Source organism: Nipponia nippon, unplaced genomic scaffold (genome assembly GCF_047370975.1).
Source record: "Nipponia nippon isolate SJK-2023a ecotype South Korea unplaced genomic scaffold, ASM4737097v1 scaffold_1, whole genome shotgun sequence".
Lineage (NCBI taxonomy): Eukaryota > Metazoa > Chordata > Aves > Pelecaniformes > Threskiornithidae > Nipponia > Nipponia nippon.
Genome location: NW_028262290.1, coordinates 96,241,177 through 96,265,381, shown reverse-complemented (window position 1 = coordinate 96,265,381; position 24,205 = coordinate 96,241,177). Strand labels below are relative to the sequence as shown.

At 42.2% G+C, this 24,205-nt stretch overlaps 1 protein-coding gene across 1 annotated transcript in view; it reads left to right on the top strand.

Moving 5' to 3' along the window:
• Positions 1-19,355, top strand: part of ELOVL2 (ELOVL fatty acid elongase 2) — a 55,718-nt gene extending 36,363 nt beyond the window's left edge. Inside the window, exons 4-8 of the mRNA XM_087763277.1 lie at positions 10,216-10,293; positions 11,421-11,592; positions 13,518-13,642; positions 15,831-15,965; positions 16,576-19,355. Coding sequence (XP_087619403.1) covers positions 10,216-10,293; positions 11,421-11,592; positions 13,518-13,642; positions 15,831-15,965; positions 16,576-16,704 — 639 coding nt within the window. The 3' untranslated portion in view covers positions 16,705-19,355. The remainder of the gene's footprint in view (positions 1-10,215; positions 10,294-11,420; positions 11,593-13,517; positions 13,643-15,830; positions 15,966-16,575) is intronic.
• Positions 19,356-24,205: the final 4,850 nt, after the last annotated feature.

Sequence of the window (24,205 nt, the reverse complement as noted above, 5' to 3'; positions counted from 1 at the left end):
ATAGAGATAAACCACCAAAAAAAACAAACAAACAAACAGTTATTGGCAATATTCTTCTTATCTCGTGTTGGTTTTGTTTATAATGTGCCACACACCTTTTCTTGTTGTAGCTCCAGAATGGAGTAGGTGCTGCTTAGACGTTCAAAGGAAAAATATCTCATTCAAAAGAAAGGATGTACCTCCAAATGCAGACTGTCCCACATGACAGCTTTAATGAGAAACATGGTAAACCAGCTGATGGGGCTACCTGTGCTGCAATTCTTCATCTCCGCACTTTCATCTCCTGACCCAGTTTAGCTGTCGCTTGACTACAGTTGATTTCTACAACCTCAAGGCAAGAAAACAAAGGTTATAGCAAGGAGTCATAACAAAAATTATGTTTTTTAAATCTCCAAGGGCACATTCCTCTTTTGAGCCAGAGCTCCATACACTGCACCTTGGGCAGCTGATTTTAGCTCCATGAGCTTTGAGGTCAACCAATCCTTAAAGTACTTGGAGGAACAGCTCCAGGACAACTCTAAGATGTGCCATTAGCATAAGGTCAGACACCCCTACTATCCTCAAAGGACAAGGTCTACAGAAAAAGACCTCTGCCCAGCTGCCCTCATCCTACTAAGATGTCTCAAAATTTTTGTGTCAAGAAAGAGTTAGGTGCCTTTGAAGGCCTTCCAGAACGGCAGCTTATTAGACCTTAATTTAGGCTTCTGAGTTAGGCAAATGGATTTTCTTGAAGTCAAAGGCACTTAACCTCTGCCCATTGAATATAACGGAGAAGTGGGGCACTTGGTTTTGGAGGATGGCTTTTTCAAGTACCTGAAGCTTAGACACAAGTCCTGTGCTTAAATTAGGCAGGCTGCGGGTGCACTGCTGAGGGGCCAGAAGACAATTCCCTCCAACCTTGCTGCTACAAGAGAAACCTCTATCAGAGGTTTGTTATTGGTTGTGTACTCTTCCGTACCATTAAATGTTTATAGACTCAGATCACGTCTACTGATCCAACAACTTCTAGTAACATTGCCAAGAATCTGCATAAAGAAAAACAACCAGCAACTTTTTTTAGTTAAAAAACCCAAAACTTTTAGCAATTTCACTGAAGAAAAAACTGCCTTTCCTCTGCAAAAGTCTCTGCCTAAGATCTTGAAAGTACCAACTATGAGCAGAAAACCAGCTTACTGTGAAAAGCAATCTTTGCATATTTTAAAATTATTTCATGTGCAAGTCAACTCACAAACCACACTCCAGGGATGCAGTCTGAGGCGCCAGAGGCCAAGATAAGTTTTTGAAGCTCACCGCAGGATAAAACTGTCACAACTCTAATGATAAATTAAAATTGGAAACAAAGACCACCAATGCTGATCTCTGAATTGTGAAATTACTCAGGTGAGGATACCCTCTCTCATTCATAGGAAAAGACATAATCTCTACCACGGTCTTATGCTGCTTTCCCCAGCAGTATCACCTCTGCCCTATTTAATTTAAATCTCAGCTAGTCATCAAGCTCTCACCCAAGTTCTTTTGTTGATCAGGCAGTGAGAAAACCAGGACACTAGCACCATCTGGGTCAGATTAAAAAGGAGATCTAGAGATATGTGTCATTAGCATAGGGGTGGCGTGATGTCTCAGGCTGCCTGTATCCCCAGGTAGCTTCAGAGACTTATTACAAATCCATAGGATTCGTAAGCAAGCAACCACATCCATGTGAGGAAGCAGGACTTGCATATGAGAACCCCTCGATTCAGAGCAAGGGGGAAAGAGCAGAACTGCACAAGTATTGCAAGCCCAGTGCATTAACCTTTTTAGTGAAGCCAGAAGAAAAGTCTTTTACCTTACAGGATTTAAAAAAAAAGGAGCAAATTACCTTCATTTTACCTGTTTCTAGGAGCTGAAAATTCACCCCACAGTAAGTCCAATTTCTGAATTACAGCCATGACTTGCAGATCCATAGGTGCCAAGACATTGTGAGGATTCCCAGGAGTACCAGAATTGCTTTCTCTGTATCCTTTGATAGCAGGGAAAGCTCAGAAGCACAATGCTGGCACAATCAGGGCTACCAGACACCATTTTTAGCCCTACACATTGCAACTGGGATTACATCTCACAAATTATTAGAAAGCCCAGTATAATGCCTGGATTTGGGATAACAGTGGGCAAAATGAAAGGAACAAACCAAAAATAGAAGAAGTACTTAAACTCTGTTTTATTCCATCATTATAATGGCTGACATCAGATAGATTTGCTTCCTAGCTGTGTAAGTCTTAAAAAGATAGAACTTGAGTAGCAGAAGGTCTAAGTAAAGTTTTAACAGTGCAGGTGATGAGGAAAGGCAAAAAAGACATAGATCCTAGCTGATTTGAACTGTCCTGGAATTTTACTATAGAAATCCAACTTCCACATAATGATTTTCTTTTTTTAAGATTGTAATAAATGATTGTTTACTCCTTAATTAATTGTTCAGAAGTTAGCAAATGTAAATTTAGCAGAGAAGTAAGGAATGATTCTAGATCTATAAGGACTGGTACTTGAGGTGAAGGCTTCCTTTGAAGCAATTCTTTAATTAGGACAGAAAGACTATCTTAACCGTAGGGGAGCAAGAGGAAAAGAACAAAGTGAGAAACCAGAAGAGATCAGGTGCACTTTTCTATCATTTGGAAGAAAAGAGAAGTCAGGAAAAAAAAAAATAGACAGCAAAAGGTCACCGAGTGCAAAGCAGTGAAATGTAAGAGCAAAAGCAAACAGCTTTTTTGAGCAAGAACTTTGTCTGAATAGAGTTAAATTCCCAGGTGTTCTTCTATCTTAATCAAATAATTTGGAGAGCTGAGGAGCTGACTTTGCTGTCCTCACCTGCAGTTATTCTAGCTGGACATGTTGTCCTCATCTTCTCAGTTTTCATCCTCTGAGTTCTCCATGTCTTTCCTACTGACCTTTGAGCTCTGCATTTAGATAGAACATTTAGCTTGTTCACCAAAAAGGCAGTGCTCTGGATCTCATCTGCACATTCAAATAGAATTCAGTAGAACTTTATTGGAAATCAAGAGTAAAAATTCACATGAGGTTTTTCACATGTGCAAGGCTTCTGATACCACCACTGGTACAACAAAGTAACGTACAGGAGCTATTCAGAATAGGAGATGTAATCAAATATTCATGGAAAATAAGCCTAGAAGGGATTTCTTTTAGCCTATTCCACTATCCCAGACAACAGCAACACACAAAGCAATTATCTAAGTTCAAGTCATTTTGAAGTCATTAGTTCACCAATCCTTCTAGCAGTCTCCCATTTGTTTAAGGCATATTAAATGGAACTGGCTAGGAGTTTCTCAACAACATGGCTTTACATTTGAAAGAGTTTTTGTTGACAAAAAAAGTTTTCAGACATTTATCAAAACTTCATTTGGGAGGGGGCTCTTATTTTTGTCACTGCAATACGAACTTCCTGACCTCAAAATAAGAAAAAAGCATGAGACCACTTACTTCCTCTGCTCTGGAATAACCGGTATCCTTCTAGTTAGGATACTCCAGCAGGATAAGAGATCCAACATGGAGTCCAACTGTACATATTGCAGGTCAGGATAGCAAACTCCAGTTAGCATATTACAGAATTAGCCAATCTTTTGTGGGGGGACACCATGCATGCAATTATTGGACCTCTAACTAGACCCATGCAGAGATGGAGAGCCTCACCAAGGAGCAGCCCAAAGCATGCTCTCCTTACATTTCTGTCCCCATGAAAAATCTCTTGACTGCATCATAAAGAGGGACAACAAAATATTTTAATTGTGAAAAACCTTGTGGGGTATTTCCTATTCAGCACCTGTTTCTTGTTTGGCACAACACTGCTGCCAAGTTGTTACACTTGCAGAAACTGAGGCACTGACCAAGTGGCAGGGCTGGGACTAGGCTCCCAGAATCCCCCAGTCCTGGGTTTAACAATCTAGCCCACACTGCTTCCCCTGTGGGGTTTATGGTCTTGCCAGACTACAGTTTACTTAAGATCTTCAAGACACAAGAGCGGCAATCTGGAAACACAGGCTGTTCTGCATCTCAGCTATCCATCTAACACCTAGGATTATACCACAATTCTTGGAGGCTCGTCTAAAAATAGGCAACCTATATAGAAAGATATTCTTCAACACATACTATTCACAGATGATTTTACAGTTTAATGTCCTAGCCAGAAAACCTGCCTGAAAGTTTTCTAGGTATTGTTTAAGACTGATTTAATGATAAATCAAGGATGAGTAACAGTACCTTCCTCTATTCATCTACTTATTACGTAAAAGTGCAAGGGCTTCAGTAGCATTGTAGCATGCCTTCACCCCAGCCTCTTGGGGTTACGAAGACAATTCAGATGTTGCATGATTGTGGAACTGAGCCATGTTACAGTCAAAGAGCTAATTTCTCCCTTTAAAAACTAAAAAAGGAAAGTCAGGTGAGATGATGAATATCTGGCCTCTGTTTTTAGACACTGAATCTTCTGAGGCATTTCATTCTAAAATTCACTTAAAATAAGAAAATACAAAGAAAACAAAGTCATTCCTCTCTCCTTCCTGAGACACTATCCTGAGTGTTTGCTTGGATTCCTTTCCCTTGGGATGTGGCCAGCAGATAACTGCTTTTAGGACTGTTTTGTCCAAGTCTATAGATGTAGGGAGAAGCTGCCATTCACAAGGACTAAGAAAAATCTCCTCCTATGGCCAAGGGAAAGAGGCGATTCACAGCACTGCAAGTTAGACCTGTCTTTCTGCTACATCAATAGATTAGTCTCCTTACTTAGTTTAGCAAGACCTCCATTGCTGAACCGCAGCGGTCGGATCAAGTTGTTTTAATCGGGCTGAGAGCTGAAGTCCCAGAGAAAACCTAGTAAAACATCATACATATAACAATGTCAAGAGGCTTCTTGCCCCGTCTTTTCCACAAGAAGGACACCAGTGTTCATCCTCCCACTCTGAACTTTTGAGAGGAATTTCAATTATTTTTATACTAATTCCATTATTAGTTTTTGTCTTCCCCTTCTGAACTGTTTCCGGATAGACAGACAATATACCAGATAGGCTATTTCAGTTGGAAGGGACCTACAATAATCATCTTAGTCCAACTGCCTGACCGATTCAGGGCTGACCAAAAGTGAAAGCATGTTACTGAGGGTGTTGTCCAAATGCCTAAAACAGTGACAGGCATGGAGCATCGACCACCTCTCTAGGAAGCCTGTTCCAGTGTTTGACCACCCTCTTGGTAAGGAAATGCTTCCTAATGTTCAGCCTAAACCTCCCTGGTGCAGCTTTGAACCATTCCCACGTGTCCTGTCGCTGAACCAGGGAGAAGGGTTCAGCACTTCCCTCTCCCCATCCCCTCCTCAGGAAGCCAGAGAGAGCAATGAGGTCGCCCCTCAGCCTCCTTTTCTCCAAGCTAGACAAGCCCAGCGTCCTCAGCTGCTCCTTACAGGACGTGCCTTCCAGCCCCTTCGTCAGCTTTGTTGCCCTCCTCTGGACACATTCAAGTACCTTAACATCCTTTTGAAATTTTGGGGCCCAGAACTGCACACAGTACTCAAGGTGAGGCCACACCAACACTAAATACAGCGGGATCATCACCCCTTTTGACCAGCTGGTTATGCTGTATTTGATGCACCCCAGGGTGCAGTTTGCCCTCTTGGCTGCCAGGGCACACTGCTGGCTCGTGTTGACCCTGCTGTCAGCCAGCACCCCCAGATCCCTTTCTGCAGTGCTGCTCTCCAGCCACGCCACTCCCCTCCCAATTTATGCTTGTGCCCAGCATTACTCCATCCCAGGTGCGCTGTTTATACTTGAGTAGACGAGTAAAGATCATTTATCGGTGTAAAAATAGGAACCTGTTAAGAACAACATTAGGGCAACAGGAAAATATGAAAACTCTACGAATTAACAGGATGTCACTTACTTAGCAGAAATCTTTCAGAAGGCAGCACTTTCCTCTTTACGTGATTTGTTTTTCTAAATAGCTTCAAACAATGCATGTGCTAATATTATTTTCAAGATAGGCTGCCAAGAATGCAAAGCATTTGAAGAACTATTTTAGAGAGAGGGAGAATTTTGAGAGAGGGAGGGGATTTCTCATTTCTCTAATACATCTTGCACTTGGACCATCTCTGCATGATCAATAATACTATCAGCTCTGCAGTCGTAAGAGTGTGTGAAAGGGAGCATAACTGAAACAGTACAAGTAACATATGAGTTTGGTATCAGAGAAAAAAGAGACCTAGTAACTGAACATCTTGCATTGAGATACCAACTTCTGTTCCATATATGCAGCAGGCTCATTTAATACCATTAGGTAAGCTGCTTACCTTCCACATCGTTGATACCCAACGTGAAAGACGTGGCCTAGGACCACCAGGATCCTAAAAAAAAAGTACTTTCTGTCTTCCTAGTTTCCCCACTAATTTTTTATTGGGAAGTTAGCCAGAAATCTTGAAAACTGGCTTGCAAAGTATAGCAGTCAAAACTCAAAGTGGATTCTCCTCTTTTCCCTAAAGGAGACCCAGCAGTGTGCAAGGCACCTACAGCAGAGAATAGAAACACTGAGCTACAGAAAAGCTGACATGAAAGAGCAAGGTTAAGACAGTCAAAACAGATCTTCACTCTAAGCTGCTGGCTCTTGAAACACAGACACAAATCAGAGGGAATTCTTCTGCCAAGTCAAACAACTGGGGAATAGGCACACAGTATGATCTGCAAAATCTGGCATTATACAGAATCATGGAAGAATGAACAAAGGAAATTAAAGAAAAACCTGCAGAGAGAGTGGTGTTCTTACCCAAAAGCTTGCTCCCCATTTGCATGCTGACCAATTATGACAAGTTGCAGATTTCTCAAATGCCACGTTAAAAATTTGTGATATTAAAAAGAAATATTTGTTTTATTTCTGAGCCTTTAAGGTTCTCATCTCATTTTCCAACATGAGAGCTATGAATGGAATACTTGAAAAACATCTTGAGATATGACCAAGCAGGTCACTTCAGCATCAGCAGGAATGTTTCCTAATCTTTAACACACAAGACGACAACACACAAAAGAGGTTTTTGAAAATAAGTCTATTGTAATCATATACAAATCAGAACATTTGTAAAACAGACTAATCAAAAGATTTAAAATAACGATTTTTTCTAGCAAATTTCTGAGAACCAATATTTCACCTACTGTAGCAGAAAAATTTATGAGGTTAGGTATCTTCGGCACAGCAAAAAAAATGAGTTAGTTGTTAAAGGAAGAGAAAAAGACATTAAAAGAGTGAAGTGTTTTCACAGTTGGAACCTGAAAAAAAGCAGATACCTAAAGATACATTAAAAGAGAAATAAACAAATTTGACCAATTTAAGCATAGGAAAGGTATGAATTTACAGATATAGAATACAATAAAATCAAACAGGTGAAATTGTTTTAATCAATCTTAAAAAAAATGTTAAAAATTGCATACCTCTCATAAGGTAAAATTGTCTAAGAGCTTTAGATAAAAAATGTTATAGGGGCACCATATCAATAGAGCTAAGTTACAAAATGTCGTGTAGAGTACGAATACAACAAAAGGTAAACTTGATCTCTTACCTTAACAAAGCAATGGAGTGCATTTGCAATAGCAATTTTTAGTTCGTTAGTAAAATCAGGAGGAAGGGCCCTCCCTAGTCCATGACATTGCCCTGCACAAGAATGGAAAAGCAGTCGCCTCTTCTTCATTTGTTTTTAGGGGTTTGAGGTTTTGTGGGTCATGATTTCAACTCCCTGCAATCACAAGGTCTAGAGAGAGTCCCACCATCACTGCTTCCCACCTATAAAGCCAACAAGGATTTCATTATAGTTGACTGAGAAAAATAAAATAGCAAGAGGCAATATCATTTACTTCCTGCTTCTTTTAGTAGAACCAGCAGCAGAGGTTTCTGGCAGAGCTGTTAATGCTCATGTTTGAGGACATGCCTTACCAAAGCTCCCAGATGTCACCACTGCAGCCTGCTGGCATCCAGGATGCCAGCTACCTTCAGGTGAGCTCCTGATACTCCAGCACTGTTTGACCATACTGCTCCCAGCCAAGAACAAGATGATGATTCCATTTCCTTCAGCATTTCTCAAGTCACAAGACAAAGTTGAGAGCAAATCTTCAACAACAGCCCGTCAATGATGCTGTACCTGCCTATTCCAAAAGTCTTGGTTTGGGGATCACTGAGTCACCTCTCATTTGGAGAGAAAATCCAAGGCAGGAGAGTGCAAAAAGAACGCACTGAGAGGAGCTACCCAGAAAAGCAACCATGCAGTAACATCTCCCCATCCCTCATGAAGCTGCTACCTGTTGCCAGCTACAGCACAGGCACAGATCTGGGGACCAAGGACATGCCACAGGAGGAACAGCTGGAGAACTGCATGCCCTCTGCCTCCTACTCAGAAAACAGAAATGACCCCTTTTCCACTCAGCTGATTTTTGAAAGATAATAGGGAAATGAAGTAGCATAATTTGCTTTTCCTCGAGGAGTTTTAACTCCCTTCTCTTCAGCACCTCTGCAGACTAAGTTAGTTGGAGAGGTGCAACCCATGCCTACCCTTCCCACCCACCACAGGAGGAAAAGGAGAGGAGCCCACATGCCCCACCCCAGCATGCTTGCAGGCACAACACCCAAGCAGAGACAACTTGGCAAGACGAGTTGTGATCTCAGCTGCACTGAGCATTTGTATGAGGATCTCTAGCTGGGCTTTTGTTGTTTCCCCTGTTTTTAGACTCCAGACCCATCCTGTTTGGTTTGGTGACCTCTGGCACATACTGTAGGCAAATCCACAAAAACTTGGGCTGTTCCAAAAAGGAGTGGATTTGTTTCAGTTGTTATATAGCGGTTATCTGCAAAACACTCATTTATTGTCTTTTCATCTCTCTCTATAGCCCCTTGGGTTATTTTGGCCACATACACCAGCTATGTTGGAATTACAGGGACAGCTACAGAATTGCAATTCAGAGGAAAAATAATAGATGACCCTGGATCTCCAGCTTTTATTGCTTTTTAATTTATATTCACATTTAAATGTGAATTTATAATAAGCATTCTGGGCTATTTACTAATTCTCCAGACAATATTATCAATAAACTTTATTAAACATATTTACTCTAGGAATTAATTTTATTTGATGACTGAGAATATCTCTGCTTCGCTTTTGTATAGATTGTCACACGTTCAACACAGGACACTACTGTTCAGTCTGAAGCGGAGGGAGAAGTCTGTACAGACACTGATACACACCTTCCTTGTGAACGTGGGCAAAGCACTCCTCACAGCATCTTGCAATTCTGCTTACAGAGTAACACTTCGATGTATTTCTCCCATCATCGCTCACTGCATCCTCTGTAGAGGAGACAGACCCCAGAACACGAATTGCTCAATTTGGCCCCCAAAAGCATTTTTCACACATTCAAGAACAAGCAAGATTTTTTTAAAAATTGATGGACTCTACAGAGCATTTATAGACAACAGATTATGCTCCCAGTTCCAAAAGGGCTACTGAATGCTTTAGGTGGTCATTACTATAAAGATATTCCACATCAAAAGCCACCTTTCAGAAACCTCCTGCTCCATCACAGTGTGGTAGCCTGACATTTCATTGCTTTGTCTGCTTTCCAGCATGACATGCGCTAAATCTAAGGAGTTGCTTGTGTGTCTGTTCATGTCTCCATTCAGCACTATGCCCGCTCTCCTCTGCTTCCTCCTGCATTTAACAGTGTAGGACAGAGACACATGCATGGCATTAGGAAGTATTTCTCCCATTGCACTACTTTGGATTTGCCTCCTGTTTGCTTGCTTGGCATCAGGGAATTTTTCTCAAGGACAGTTTTGCACAAGTAGCTATGTTAAGCTCTGTTCATACTGCTTCAGGACAGAGATACAATATTCAAGCACAAGCTTTGGAGTGAGGATCACTGCAGTGAGTAACAAGAGATCTTAATGGATGCCTTGAAGGCTCTAAAGCTAGAGAAATGTAGAAGGCATACCATTTCAGTGTATATCTCCAACACAACCTGATGCCTTGTCCATTTCAAAACAGGAGATATTAGCAAGTGGTTTGGTTTAGGAGCATCAGCTCACAGAAGGACCGGGAACCTACCGTACTTCTGTGCTGCTTTTTTCAATAAACACCGAATAACTGCAGGGGTAAAAGTGAACTGCTACGTCTGTTCATGACTATAATTGCTGTGTTTTCTCTTCCAGCTCATCCTTGCCACATGGGAAGGAGGCTACAATTTGCAGTGCCAGAACCTCCACGGCGCAGGGGAGGCCGACATCCGGGTGAGAGACAGCAGCCGCTCGGCCCCCAGCACCCGCAGCAGCCCTTCCCCCGGTGCAACGCTTCTGCCTTCGCGGCAGTTATAAGGATGCTACTGAGGACATCTTTAACACGAGGGTTTTAATCAAGTTGCCTAACAGCTGGTAGCAAACAAGAAGTGTTATCTTTCTGATTCAGTGCAGACGAATCCTTGCTGTAGAAAGCATGACAGGGAGTATTTTTGAAAAACCATATATCAAGTTTTGTGATCAAAACAGTGTTGCCTAACTATTAAAACAGAGAATAGGGATCATTTAAAAACTTGGAACAAAAATCAATCATCTAAAATGTAACACTTGTTGGCCTGTAGCTGGAAATGGATTTAAGCCCAACTCTAAACTCTGGAAAACTGCAGAGACATTTTGCTGGCTTGGCTCATCTCTAGTTTCAACCCGTATTTCTGCATCACAACAATTCCATGTATTAAACCTCTGTCATTCCCCACGTCAGGCTTACTTCCCAGATAACGTTAGAGCTCAAGGGTAGAAAGATTAGTTAAATTATATAATTTTCCCCAGCCCTCAAAATTTGTCTGTGTTACAGCAAGGAAAAGGACAGTTAAATACCTTTTCCCATCAACAAGGTGTTTTGCCCATTTCTGTTTTAACTGTCTTTAACTGTCCTGGGACATATCCTGAGCTCTGATAAAGTGTCTCAACTCTAGAGGAGGGTATATTCCATTGAGTCAAGTGTCAAATTTGGATTATTTAAAAAGAAGCTACCAGCAATATCTGTTCAGTGCCAGGAAAGCATAAACAGTAGCACCCTTAAACACAAAAAACCCCCACACAACTGTATCTTTGATGAAAAAAACAGAACAATTAGAAAATCCTTCCTCAAAGTTTATATTTTTTAGATTAGATTTAGATAATTATATATTTATACAATCACATTAAAAATGATGCATTTTTTCTAAACTACTTCATTCAAAAGGGAAATAAAATTGAAGCTAGGGCTTGTGCTCCTCCTTCAATAGAACATTAATGCCTTTTGGGAAGTTGCATGCCTAGGGACTGATGGAGTACAGCAATATTTAAGCCCTTTTATGGACAGGTACCGATCTCCTTCTCCTTTGTTCTTGCTTGTACAGGTAGCCAAGGTGCTGTGGTGGTATTATTTTTCCAAAGTAATTGAATTCATGGACACTATCTTCTTTGTGCTGAGAAAGAAAAGCAGCCAGATCACCTTCCTTCACGTGTATCACCATGCCACTATGTTTAACATTTGGTGGTGTGTTCTGAACTGGATACCTTGTGGGCAAAGTAAGTCTGTGTTCACTTCATCACCTGGGGTATAAGTCACCTGTTGCTGGAAAAGAATCACATCACCATGCAAAGCAAGCATATCACTGACAGCGTCATTAACATTCATAGCCTTTCAGAACTGCCGAACACTTGCAGATTACAGTAAAGTTAAAAGCATGGTTAAAAGTTCAGGTAAAAAAAAAAAAAAATAAAAATCTGTGCTAGGCCCTGGATTTTCCACTTAGCTGCCACAACCCTTCATATTTACTTCTCTTCAAACTGCTTTTAGACAGGATAACAGTGCTGAGTAGTACACAAGGGTGATCACACACAAGACCTACTCCAAAAGCAGATGTAGGAGGAAATCATGACCCTAGTAAAGTCTGTGTCAATCACGACAAGTGAACTCAATAGCATTTGTACAAGTTTGACTCCTGTACGCATCAGACACGCTGCTTTAGCAAGATACTTTACTTATGTGATCGCTAATGACAATACCAGTTTGAGTTTGTTTTGTTTTCAATGAGAATACATCTCATTCAAGTAGCAGAACTACTGGACAGCCAGAACTGATCGATACGGTCTTACATTTCATATCGAAAGAGCAGCCGTAGCAGCATCCTTTGTCTTATTATATTTTGGGTTCAATTTATTTCACAACAGTAATCTCTAAATGACTTGGCTCTTAGAAGGATATTGTAATTATCATTATCTCCCCTGCAGAGGTGGGGAAGGTGTACGGTGTCACAGGCTGGTCACTTGGCATTTGTATACTAAGTCCAAACAGCAAAGAACTGCTTCAGGTGCCTCACAACATGCACCCTTGCCCAGGGCTTCGTGCAGCCGGAGGCTTCCTGTGGCACTGTTATCAGAGCCAAGACGACAATCAGTTTTCTTGCTTTGAGCTATTACAGGGAGTCACCTCAGTCTGCTGCAATATTTTGTAAAGCAACTTGTTGCAGGTGTTTTCCAGAACAAATAGCAGGATTCACATTTGTTCGCACTTATTACGGACAGCACAAAATCAAAGTAAATCACTGTTATAAATAGAAGCAGAGATCAAGGATTTCATAGCAATTATGAGCTGTTTCTACAGAGATGTTAACAAACTAGTGGGGGCTTGTGCTTTCTCTTGTGTCTGAACATATTCCCCACACTTTGCACTATTATAATTAAGAGAGTAGAAAAATCAGTAGCTAAGTAATTAATCAGTAATTATTAAGTAATTAATCAGTGGAAAAATCAAAACAATTGGTGACACCATATTGTAGTTGTCAAGCACTGCCATCCACCACATGAGCATACAGCAGATAGAGTAGTGCTGCTACTTCTCAATAGTCCATAAGGTACAGAAGGTAATTCATTTGCTCTAGAATTAGTATTTACTAAGAGTAGCTAATTAGAGGGGCAAGGCATTATCTGGAGTGAAATTCTGGAAATCTGCATCTAGCAGAAGAGCCACTGAAGAAAATGAGAGCGGTGCTCAAACACAGCCACACGAGGCTAGTTTAATTCAGAGTAAAGCCCTTACTACTGCCTCAGGGAGCAGGAGAGCGGGTGCCTCTCAGGGCGCTAAGCTGTGGTACCAGCAGCACAGTCACCCGCAGCGTCAGCTAAAGCTTAGAGTGATAACGAGACTCCTACAAATAATGTTTGGGAGGGGAACGAAAGCAATAACCTGTAAACTGCAGAAAAGGAAAGAGAAAATGAAAAATACGGGATGAAAATACAATATTCAGCTTGAGAAAAACTCTGTAAGAAGTAGCATTCAGTTTGCCAGTTGTCCTTAGGGCAGCATCTCTTCACATCAGGAATGTCTTTAGCAAAGGTTAAAAGCACAGAGAGAAGACTTACCATATGCAGGAGACCTTGCTAACGATAGTATCTTCTCTCACTTTTTAGCAGTTGGCATATAAAACGTTTCCCTTGTTGGATTTTTATAGGTTTCTTTGGACCCACTTTGAATAGCTTTATCCATGTGCTCATGTATTCTTATTACGGACTATCAGTCATCCCTTCTATGCGCACGTACCTGTGGTGGAAGAAATACCTCACTCAGGCACAATTGGTGTGTATCTATTTTGATCTTTTTTTTTAACGACCAGAAATCCTTCAAAATACCAGAGTTGAATGATAAATATTGTCATTTGCAGAATTAAGGCAGTTAGAATTCAAATATAACAAAGCTATCATACAGAATAAGTCACTAGTCCAGCTTGTGTAACTTAATAAAGGAAACGATGCTCAGAAATATTTTCTACAATACAGTAGAAACTCTACGGTCTGTAAAATTCCATTATTTTTTATCTCTTGCATAGAAAATGGACATTGCTTAATCATGACAAATGGACTGATTAAAAAGTTATAAGAACTGTCTGACAGAGCCAGGTCCAACCAGCTCCAAGACAGACCCACCACTGGCCAAAGCTGAGCCCATCAGCAGAGCTGGGGACACCTGTGTTATATCATATTTAATAAAGGGTAAAAAATGCTGCACAGCAGCTGAGAGAGAGGAGTGACAAAATGTGAGAGAAACAGCCCTGCAGACACCCAGGTCAGAGCAGAAGGAGGGGAGAAGGGGCAGAGATTTCCCTGCAGCCCCTGGAGAAGACCATGGTGAAGCAGGCTGATGCCCTGCAGCCCATGGAGGACCACAGTGGAGCAGATCTCCACCCTGCAGCCCACGGAGGACCCTACGCTGCAGCAAGCGGACATGCCCTGAAGGAAGCTACAGCCCATGGAGGAGCCCATGCAGAAACAGGCTCCTGGCAGGAGCTGTGGCCTGTGGGGAACCCAAACTGGAGCAGTCCATTCCTGAAGGACTGCACCCCATGGAAAGGACCCACGCTGGAGCAGTTCTTCAAGAACCGCAGCCCATAGGAAGGACCCATGTTGGAGAAGTTTGTGCAGGACTGTGTCGCATGGGGGAGACCCCACACTGGAGCAGGGAAAGAGCATGAGGAGGAGGGAGCAGCAGAGCCAAAGCAGTACGGACTGACTACAACCCTCATTCCCCATGCCCCTGCATCACTTAGGGGAAGAAAGTCGAAGAGTCAGAAGTGAAGCTGAGCCTGGGAAGAAACAGGGGCTTAGGGGGAGGTGGTTTTAGTTTTGTTTTAGTTCTCATTATCCCTCTCTGTTATTAATTGGCAAGAAATTAAATTAATCTTCCTGAAGTCAAGTCTGGTGTGCCTGTGATGGTAATTAGTAAGTTTTACTAATTACCCTCCCTGCCCTTATCTCAACCCATGAGTTTTTTCACCATATTTTCTCCCCCTACTCTACTGAGGAGCAGAAGCAACAGCACAGTTGACTGGGCACCTGGCAGCCAACCAAGGTTAACCCGCCACACTGTGGTACAACTACAAAATGCAAAATTATGTAAACAAACTCTTAGACAAGACGGAAGTGGTCTGACTTCTAAAAGTCTTCTCCAGCAGTTGCTGTACCCAAAGAGCTGAGCCACATCAAAAGCTTCTATCAACAAGATATAAGGCTTGATATGAAATAAAGTTCCTTTCACTTTTTTGTCTTAGGGCCTGTTCATATCATTTGGGAGTTCAGATGTTTGCAGCGAGCTTAAGAACACCTGTGTAGAAATGCATTTAGCAAATGCTGCTTCTTTGAGTATAGACCATCCCTGCAGTTGAAACACACTGCCCTGTTTGAAATGCACCTCAGCACACTGGGTCGAGGGCAGGCTCAGCTGGCTGGGGAGAATCAGATGCACCAGCATGGACTGCAGTTCACAGTCCTATATACAGACAGTCTTCTGCAATTTCTCCTCCATCTCATTTTTGCTTCATTTGTCCCTATCTTAACTCTGTTAACGCAAACTCCAGTCTACCTGAACTTCTCCTCAGACCTGGGATTTCCATTTTCTGTTCAGACTTCTAAAGCTATTGCCTAGAGTCTTCAGAGTTTTCTCAAGTTTCTGCCCAGTAAGAGACAATGCTGTACCTGGTGTGACATGGTCTAGAAGATAGAACAACCCCTATTAAAAAAAAAAGCTTTCATTTTGCCAACTAGGCCTATAAACTCATATTTTTAGCAATCTCTGACCCCTTATGTTTTTTTTATTTAATAACAGCGCCATTTTAACTTAACCCTTGCAATACATTCACAGGTTCAGAAAGGGATAGTTTTCAAGAGTACTCAAACTTTCAAAGAGCAAGACTAGGTGACATTGTTATATCTGATTTAACTAGCACCAACCTTTTCTCAGCAAATACTCACGCATGGTCTTTCCTCTACAGATCCAGTTTCTGCTCACTATTGTGCACACACTCAGCGCAGCTGTGAAGCCATGTGGATTCCCATTTGGCTGCCTCATGTTCCAGTCCTCCTACATGGCCACACTGGTCATTCTCTTCATAAACTTCTACATTAAGGTAAGTAGTCTTCCAAGAGCTCTCTGACAAGGATGGGGAATAAAGAACTTTTTCGATAGCAGTCTTGACTTCACAGGTAGAATGAGCATCAGCACTTCAAATATGTTTGTATTAAAATATATATGTCAGTTAAGAATGATAGATACAGTAACATCTTCAAGAGACAGTTATTCAGTAACAATGACCTCCCCATTACAGCTCAGCTCTTATGCACTTGTATAGCAAGTCAGGTACCACATTCAGGACTTAGGAGGTCTGAATTCGCTCTGTTGGGCAGCTTTGAGTCTTCTTCCCTCCTTAGAAAAAAGAAACAAGCAGCTCTGTCTTTGCATTGTTTATTTCAACCTTTTTTAGCAGGGGCAGCTCCAGCCTGCCTGCATGCATAGAGCTTCTAGTGAAAAGGGCTTTTGACATCAAGAAGTATTACAGTAATACTAGTAAAGTAATATCACACTGCACTGAAAATAATACAGCCCTTAACACAGTCTGAAGCAAATATACACATCTGCATCAACAAACACCAGGTAGCTCCATTTTACAGTTAACCATAAGTAGTACTTGGGGGGCACTAAGTAAATCCAAGTATTTACTTTGGATTTTGCTTTTATAGACATACCGGAAAGTACCTTCCAGAACAACTATAAAGGAAACCCCTGTCACAACAGAAATCAAGAACGGTTTCCATAAGGACTACTTTGCTGCTGCCAATGGATTCCTGAACAATAAGAAAGCACAATAAGTGTAGTATTTCCTATGTTTTTTTTTTTTTCTAAAAAAAAAAAAGAAGAAAAACAACTGAATTACAGCTTTAGCATAAAACCTGTTTGATTACATTTATCAATTCTTTGTACCAGACACTTGTTAGTGTACTGCTATTTAGGTTTTAACAAAACAAGTAGAATTACTTGTCCTGTCAAAGATCACCATTGGAACAAAGAAGGCCAAGATCTTTCTCACAAGAAAAAGAAAACCTTTCTGATATCTAATGCTGACACAAAAACGCCTTATAAAACGCTTGATGGATAAATCCATCAATGCCTTCAAAAGGTTAGGACTCTGTTCAGACTAACACGGTGAGCACTTTCTGTGCATGCAAGAGGTCTTCAGGCAAGGCTTCACGGTGCACCCAACACATTCAGCTAAGCTGTGGCCAAGGTCAGGAAAAGGAAGGGAGGGAGAAGGTGAGAATCATACCTTTTCCATCACCATACCCCTCTCTCCTTCTTCCCAGCCGTTCCCCAAAGCACACTCCCTCCTGTGAACACCAGCAAGGTACAGCCATCCCTTTGGTCCTGTGGGAGCCCTGGGGAAGGACGTAACAGAGGGCAGAGCCCAGGTGCACCATCCCGTAGTTTGCAAACAGACATGCGCCGTGCTCACTTGCTTTACGTCCATGCAACCTGACTCAAATGCCATGAAGGCTGGCAGCAGCCTGCTATTTAAGGGGGCTGGGCTGGTAGCACCTGGGACTGCCCAGTATGGTATTTAGAATATGTGATATCACATGATGATATGGGTTTTGAGCTCTAGTCAGAGCAAAACAAGTCACTTGGGATGTGCTAAATTAATAGGAGTTCTGAGTAAATGGATTGTGAAAGAAATCGGAGCTCAACAACTTAATGAAGATAAATCCTGTGAGCGTAAATGTGCACAAAGTTAATCCTATACCAACACTGCTAATTTGAAGCAAACTGACATGCCACATATGGACATGGTTTAGTGGTGGACTTGGCAGTGATAGGTTAACAGTTGGACTTGATCTTAAGGGTCTTTTCCAACCTTAACGATTCTATGATTCTATATTAATAGACTAGACGACACAGAAAATCTTAAAAGTGAATTCAGCAATGAGCAAATCACATTATATAGGAATTTCCGTGCTAGGTGGGCCTTATTCAGACTGGTCTCTGACTGGAGAAATAGATGAGACTGAGGCACGATCCACTGTAAGGAAAACAAGGAGATATTTGCTGTCTGCAGCTGTAACGGTGTCTCTCACAACAGCCAGTCGCCATCTTCTCTGCTTCAGTTAGCTCTATTTACCTCCCACGTAAATAATGATTAGAAATGAAGAATACCCAAGGTTAGCTTTGGGGATCTGCCCTCGCCCTTTTCTCATTTAGCCCACTTCAAAATCTCTACTAAAAGTGGACACGGCCTTTTTCCTCTCCCTTTTTCCCAGTCAAGTACTTCTGGTCTCTTCTAATCTGGCATGTATAAATTCTCTCAACAAAAACACTTTTTGGAGTCTTCCCAGCCCAGCAAGCCCCCAGACCTGAGCAGTTCTGTAAAGGGACCATGTCCTCTCCCTCCTGTCACCCCATGGGGTCCCAGGGCAGGAAGGGGACAAACCACATGTGCAGCCAGCACAGAGGGACCAAGCAGCTTTGGAAGGAGGAGGCTATCCCAGATCCTGCTCTCTTCCAACTCTTTTCCACCTCCCGGGTCAGTTATCCCCTCTAGATGGTCTGTCATCAGGGGGGTCTTGGAGACTGCAGGTGCAAGGCAGGAAGGTTTGTCCCAGGGAGCGGTGTGGGCACAGGGCAGCCAGCCTGGCTGGGAGCAGCCTGAGAGACTGTGACCACGAGGGCTCGTGGATGGGAAGGGAAGGGGCCGAGGACGTGGTACAGGATGGGGGAAGACCAGACTGTTTTGTCCAGCAAAAGCAAGAGGAGAAAGTGGCACGGAGAAGGGTATCTCAGGTCAGAGTTCAGTTTAAATTTGTGCTTGAAAGTCCCATTGGATCCCATCTGTCTCCAGCCAGTTCCTCCTCTGTTACAACATTTCTGCTCCAGCAGAAAACAGAAATCCCCACAATACTGCAGTAGAGGCAGTACATTTGAGCAGTCTGGCTGCTAAACTGCATCATCATGAACTGGGTAACCAAAATAACTGCAATATTCAAACACTTCTGACAAGAGAGCACGCAAGGCAACTAGCTGAACCATTCATCTAAGGCAGGCAACAAATTGGTCTTGTGGCTCAATGTGGACTTTAGGCTGAACAGATTCCATAACCTTTTGATATCAAAGCATACATTTGACTATCGAGGTGGACGATGTCAGCACGCTAAGTGTTAAAGTTTACTACGGCAACCAAACCCACAGATATTATCTTTTGTTTTGCTGAAACCTCATTCAAAAGAAAAAGAAATAAATAAATGCCTTACTTGAAACTCAAAGGGCTGGGGCGGGGGAGAAGGAAAAAACCGAGATGATCTCACCTTACAGATCCAGACTGGCCAGGAAGGCTGGAATCAGGTATGTTTTAAATTCTTCAGATCTGTTTTAACATCTTCAGAATGCTGCAACTTTGAAGAAAAAGAAGCGTTGACTTTTTAAACTGATTTTCCTGTAACACGTAACACTAAATAAACAAATTTTACTATCAGACTGTCTCCACTCTCCTTTAAGGCATCAAATTGCTGGGAAGTGGCTATGTGAGACCACTTCTGTTGTGAAACTTTTTCAGAAAGCTCTTAGGACGTTCACCTCAGACTGAGAAACAACTTTACACACCAACTCCCTGCACACCGATATAAAGCTCCCCTGTGTTTTTGGTACAACTGTTGGCTGTGCTCTGCCCTCCTCATTGACTGGGCAGGTGGTATTTCTGCATATCACGCACACACGCACTGCTTAGGTTAATAGGAAACAGTTTTCTACAGTGTACAGACACAGCACATTTACACTTTCTACTTGAGATACCTTTCTTTGGTAGACTGAACATCCCTGTCCCTCCGAGGCAGTCCTGCTTCTTAACAGTGGCTCTACAGGCATTGTAGGCTCCTGCCTTTGCTCCTGGGTTTTATTTCAGATGCACAAAGTAGATGATGTGAATATCTCCTACTCAGTTTGCCTTTTCCAGCAGAGACAAAAACACTTTTAGCTCAAACTTCAGTCCAGACTTGTTAAAATTGTCCTGTGTGGTTCTGCTGCCTCCCCATTCCCAGGCTCTCTTGCCTTACGGATTTAGGCTGGTGAGATCCTTTTGATTCATCTATTGTAAATGGGTAAAAAGCGCAGTCTCTACTTTTTTCAAACTGTTACAAAATTTCCAAACACTGCACGGAAGGAAGCCATTGCATCCCACTCATTAGTTTAACTGAGTCTGACTCCTAGTTTTTATTCACATTTAATTTAATGCACTCTGTAGTGCCCCACATACACCACCAAAAGCATCTCTTGATTTTGCTGTGCACAACAGTGTGAGGGCACAGTGAAACCTAACTGGAGCATCACAGTTGAGACATAGTGGAGATACAACATAGAGAACATTCACTCTCCACCCAAACATGCCTAGCTGCGGCGAGTGACCTGGTTTACCCATTATTTGCCAAGATGCGGAATCTTGTCAGTCAGTCCAGACTTCCTTACTGGCAATGGAGCTTCTTGTGCCTACTGTTTCTGTTATATAAAGGCTTTAAACTATCTCATTTAGGAGTTCTACCTGACAAAAATAAGTAAATAAATCGGCAGCCAACACAGCTTAGAAAGAAATATGTGAATTCACAGCAAATCCTGTGCAGACTTGGCAGCTATAAGAGGCTTTTAATTGACACGTCTCCTGAAAGATGGAAGACATAGGGTTTAGTTTGTTTCACCAAAGAGGAGAATAGAAATCAGGCTTCTCCACATGCCACGCGAGTGAGCGACTCACTTGGGCAGCAAGAAAAATAAAAGCATGATACAGCAACTTTCCCCTTCACAAAAAGGATCCCACTGAAAAAGTGTTTCTGGATTGAACTGTTCGGTTTGCCAATAGTTTCCAGTCCATCAAATGCAGTAACCGCATGCAGAAGAATCCTTGACACCTGGCTCTAGCCACTAAGGGAAACCTGGAAAGCATTAAGATATTGAAATGGATGACATTAAAGCAGAGATGCTCCATGGTTACCGTGCTCACTCTCAAATGGGCAGTGAGTCTTGCTTCTCTCACGGTCAAACAGTCATAAAAAACAATCTCAAACTTAGCTAGAGCAGTTCTGAGTGCTGCTGTAAAGCCCTGTACTGGATGTTAACACGCAGAGACGGTGTCTAGCACCATGGATGGAAGAAGCTGGTGTTATTCTTGGAAAAAGATAAGAGCTGTAACAGCTGATAGCGGCAAAGAGGATCCAGTCTGAAAGCTGCTCCTACCAATGTATAGACTGAGAAGGGATTCTGGCAACTACGTATTCACGAGGCACTTCAAGCTATATTCATGGCAAGCAGCAGTCTCTCTGTTTCAGACTTCTTTGCAAGGACTGCCAGTCCTTAAATAGTTTAGAAGGAAATTCCGCATTCTATCAGCTGAAAATGAAGTCTGTCAGGCATATTTTCACTTGGTAGCATGCTTGGACCACTCCAGGGGAATGGGAGAGAAGGAAGCACCTCATCCAGCCCAACAGGCAAAACCACAACTGAACAATGCCTGCCTTCATTAAGGAACATTTGTTGTATGGAAAAAACCAATATCGTGTTTTACTAAGCTCATCTCCCGGCAACACTCCAAACATGAGGGCATTACCAATCGCCTTTCTAATGTGCTTTCAGGGCACTGCCTTTCCTCTGAATGGATGCAACAAGAGCTTCATGCTGCCAGCAGCACCTCTGTCCTACAGAGCACCCAAGCCTAGGTGCACTCATACCCATGTCAAGCCTAAAGACTCTCAGATACATAAGTCCCTTGGCTAGGTGTCAACATGCGCCAAGCAGAGATCATGGATTGATGAAGGGACCAAATACTGCACCGAGGTGCCCTGCAGCACTTCTAATGTCATTCATGATCTCCATAACAGTTTGCTACAATTGTTTTCCTAGATTTCTGTTGTTTGTGGACTGTGTTGGCAACAAGTACTGAAACCTCCTCTAGTCCAAAGCAAGCCAGTCAAATCAGTATTGTTCCTACAAATACTTTAAAGAAGCTTAGATACCTCTATAAGGTACATAAGCAACTTCCCCATTTGCAAAAGAGTTTCCTTGAATTTGGCTGAGCCCACCTTTCACATGAATTTCTGGTGGAAAAATCAAAGTAAGCAGAAGGGAACAGCTATATTATCCTCAAGACATCAGGTCCCACTGGTGCTTTAAGCTTCTTTCAGCCACAAATATCCAGCATGAAACACAAGCAGCACTTCCTGCCTTTGCAAATGAAGGTTGAAGCGGCCAAATACGCACCAAGACAAGATTCAAAAATACTTCCAACTCATTTACTGTGAAATAAGACACTCATCACAAAATATCTCTGCCACTGTAGTTGGCTCCAAGGTAAGATTACTCCTTCAGGTGAGTCAGGCTGATAGCTAGCAGCTCTGTAAAGACTGAAATATCAGAAGCTGAGGCACAAAAAGGATAGCTCCACAGTCTAATGCCTAACTAGTTATGGCTACAGGGAGTCATGATTGTCAAGAACAAAAGCTATTCTCCAATAAGATACTAGAGTTTTGAGGAGTTATGTTTAACTAACACTCCTATCCCTGACCAATTTGCAGTTTCTAGACTTAGATATGATGATGCCCATTGAAATACCACGCACATAGCATCTCTTCTGAATAATTTTAAACTGGACTGAACTACCAAGCTAATTAGCGCTTTTTTTCCTATCACACAGTACTGTAGCTGGGAACTCCTAATTCTCCATACACAGCCCCGCTAACTTGTTTTTTGAACAAAGCGAAGGTTGCAATAACTTGCTTGTTCAAAGCTCGTATTTACCTATCAGGTCATCCTTTGATTCTCAGATCGATTCCCCTGTTGTCTCTCCTCTCAGTTTTCTACCATCAGTTCCCAACTGAAAACAATCTCAAAAATATAATTTTTTTCATACTGAAAATACAAATAGGGGGAGATGTGTAAACACTTGACCCTGCTGTTTTGGGCTCACCAGAGTGTGTGTGGGAGGACAGGGAAGTAAAGCAGAAGAGAAAGATATTGAGTTTGATTCACTGGTTTTGGATATTAGTAGCTTCCCAAGGAATGAAGAGGAAAGAAGGTCCTTCCAGGAACACTGGAATTAAAGGAAAGAAATCAGGCTGCTGATGCATGCCAAGGCTCAGCTTTACAGGGCTTCTCTCAGTCTGGCTGTAAGTAATGCTTTCTCAACTCTTGCTCACAATAAACAAAAAACACCCTGTAATATATGACCAGGAAAGGCTCTGTTGCTGTGTTTGTTTCCGATATACAACAGCTCTCATCTGTTCCTGGAAACATGTCTATTTTCTGGAGCACCATTCTTTTAGACACAGTCCTACCACTTGCAGAAGCAGGACCTGTCCCCAGCGTGCTCCAGCCCACATCAGCACGCCTTACTGAGAGCAGGGCGAGCCGACCCCAGGCCAGGGCAAACACAAACATACAGTTCCTTTGGTCACTCTGCCCGTTTCCAGCCACAGAGGACATCCCTTTCGCTGGCATTGTGCAGCCTTCATGTAGCCTTGACGCTAGGTAACAGCAGCCCTCTAGACCTTAGATGAACCATTGCATTGATACAGAATGTGTAAGTAAACAAGCACTTGGCACAGCATCATCCCTTGAAAGAGATATGGCATAAAGATAGCAGGGGTTGTAACAAGGTTTAATATTAAACTGGTTAAGAACTTAAAATGCACATGAAGCAGTTGTCCTTAACCTGCACTTTGTATTTCCCATTTATTTTTCTGGGTACTGATGCATGGTTTTTGCACTTCAGCACCCGCATCATCTTTAGTTTTCTGGCTCAGAACAGGTTCAAAATTGAGCTTTATCTATTTACACTGAAAGGAAGCAAATACAAGAAATAGCTAGATAAATAACACTTAAAAGAGTGTAAGTGAGCAGCTAAAGGAAACCTGCCAAGGTCAACTACTTACCTTCCAAAAGGAAATGTTAGGGTAACCCAGTTACAGGTCTGTGTGGCCAAGATATCACCTGCAGAAACCAAATTAACTTAAGACCTTTAGGGGGTTTCAGCTCAAACACACTGAACTGACCCAACAGTGCAGGAAGCAGTATGAGATGGGCTGTCCGAGATCAAAGCCATTCCTGCCCCAGATGCTGTCTCCAAACACAACTGCTACTGACTACAAATAGAAAGACCATTAAGAAAGACCAAAACTTCCAGCATGTCCTCCCAGCTTAGGCAGTTCACAGGTTACCAAGCTAGAACTCACTGAGCTTCTCAACAGGTAAAGCATTTTATATAAAGGCATAGAAAAAGAAGTGCAGGGGTAAGAGACATCTAAGCTGTATGGCATCCCTTTCTGCTCTCCCATATCTATCACT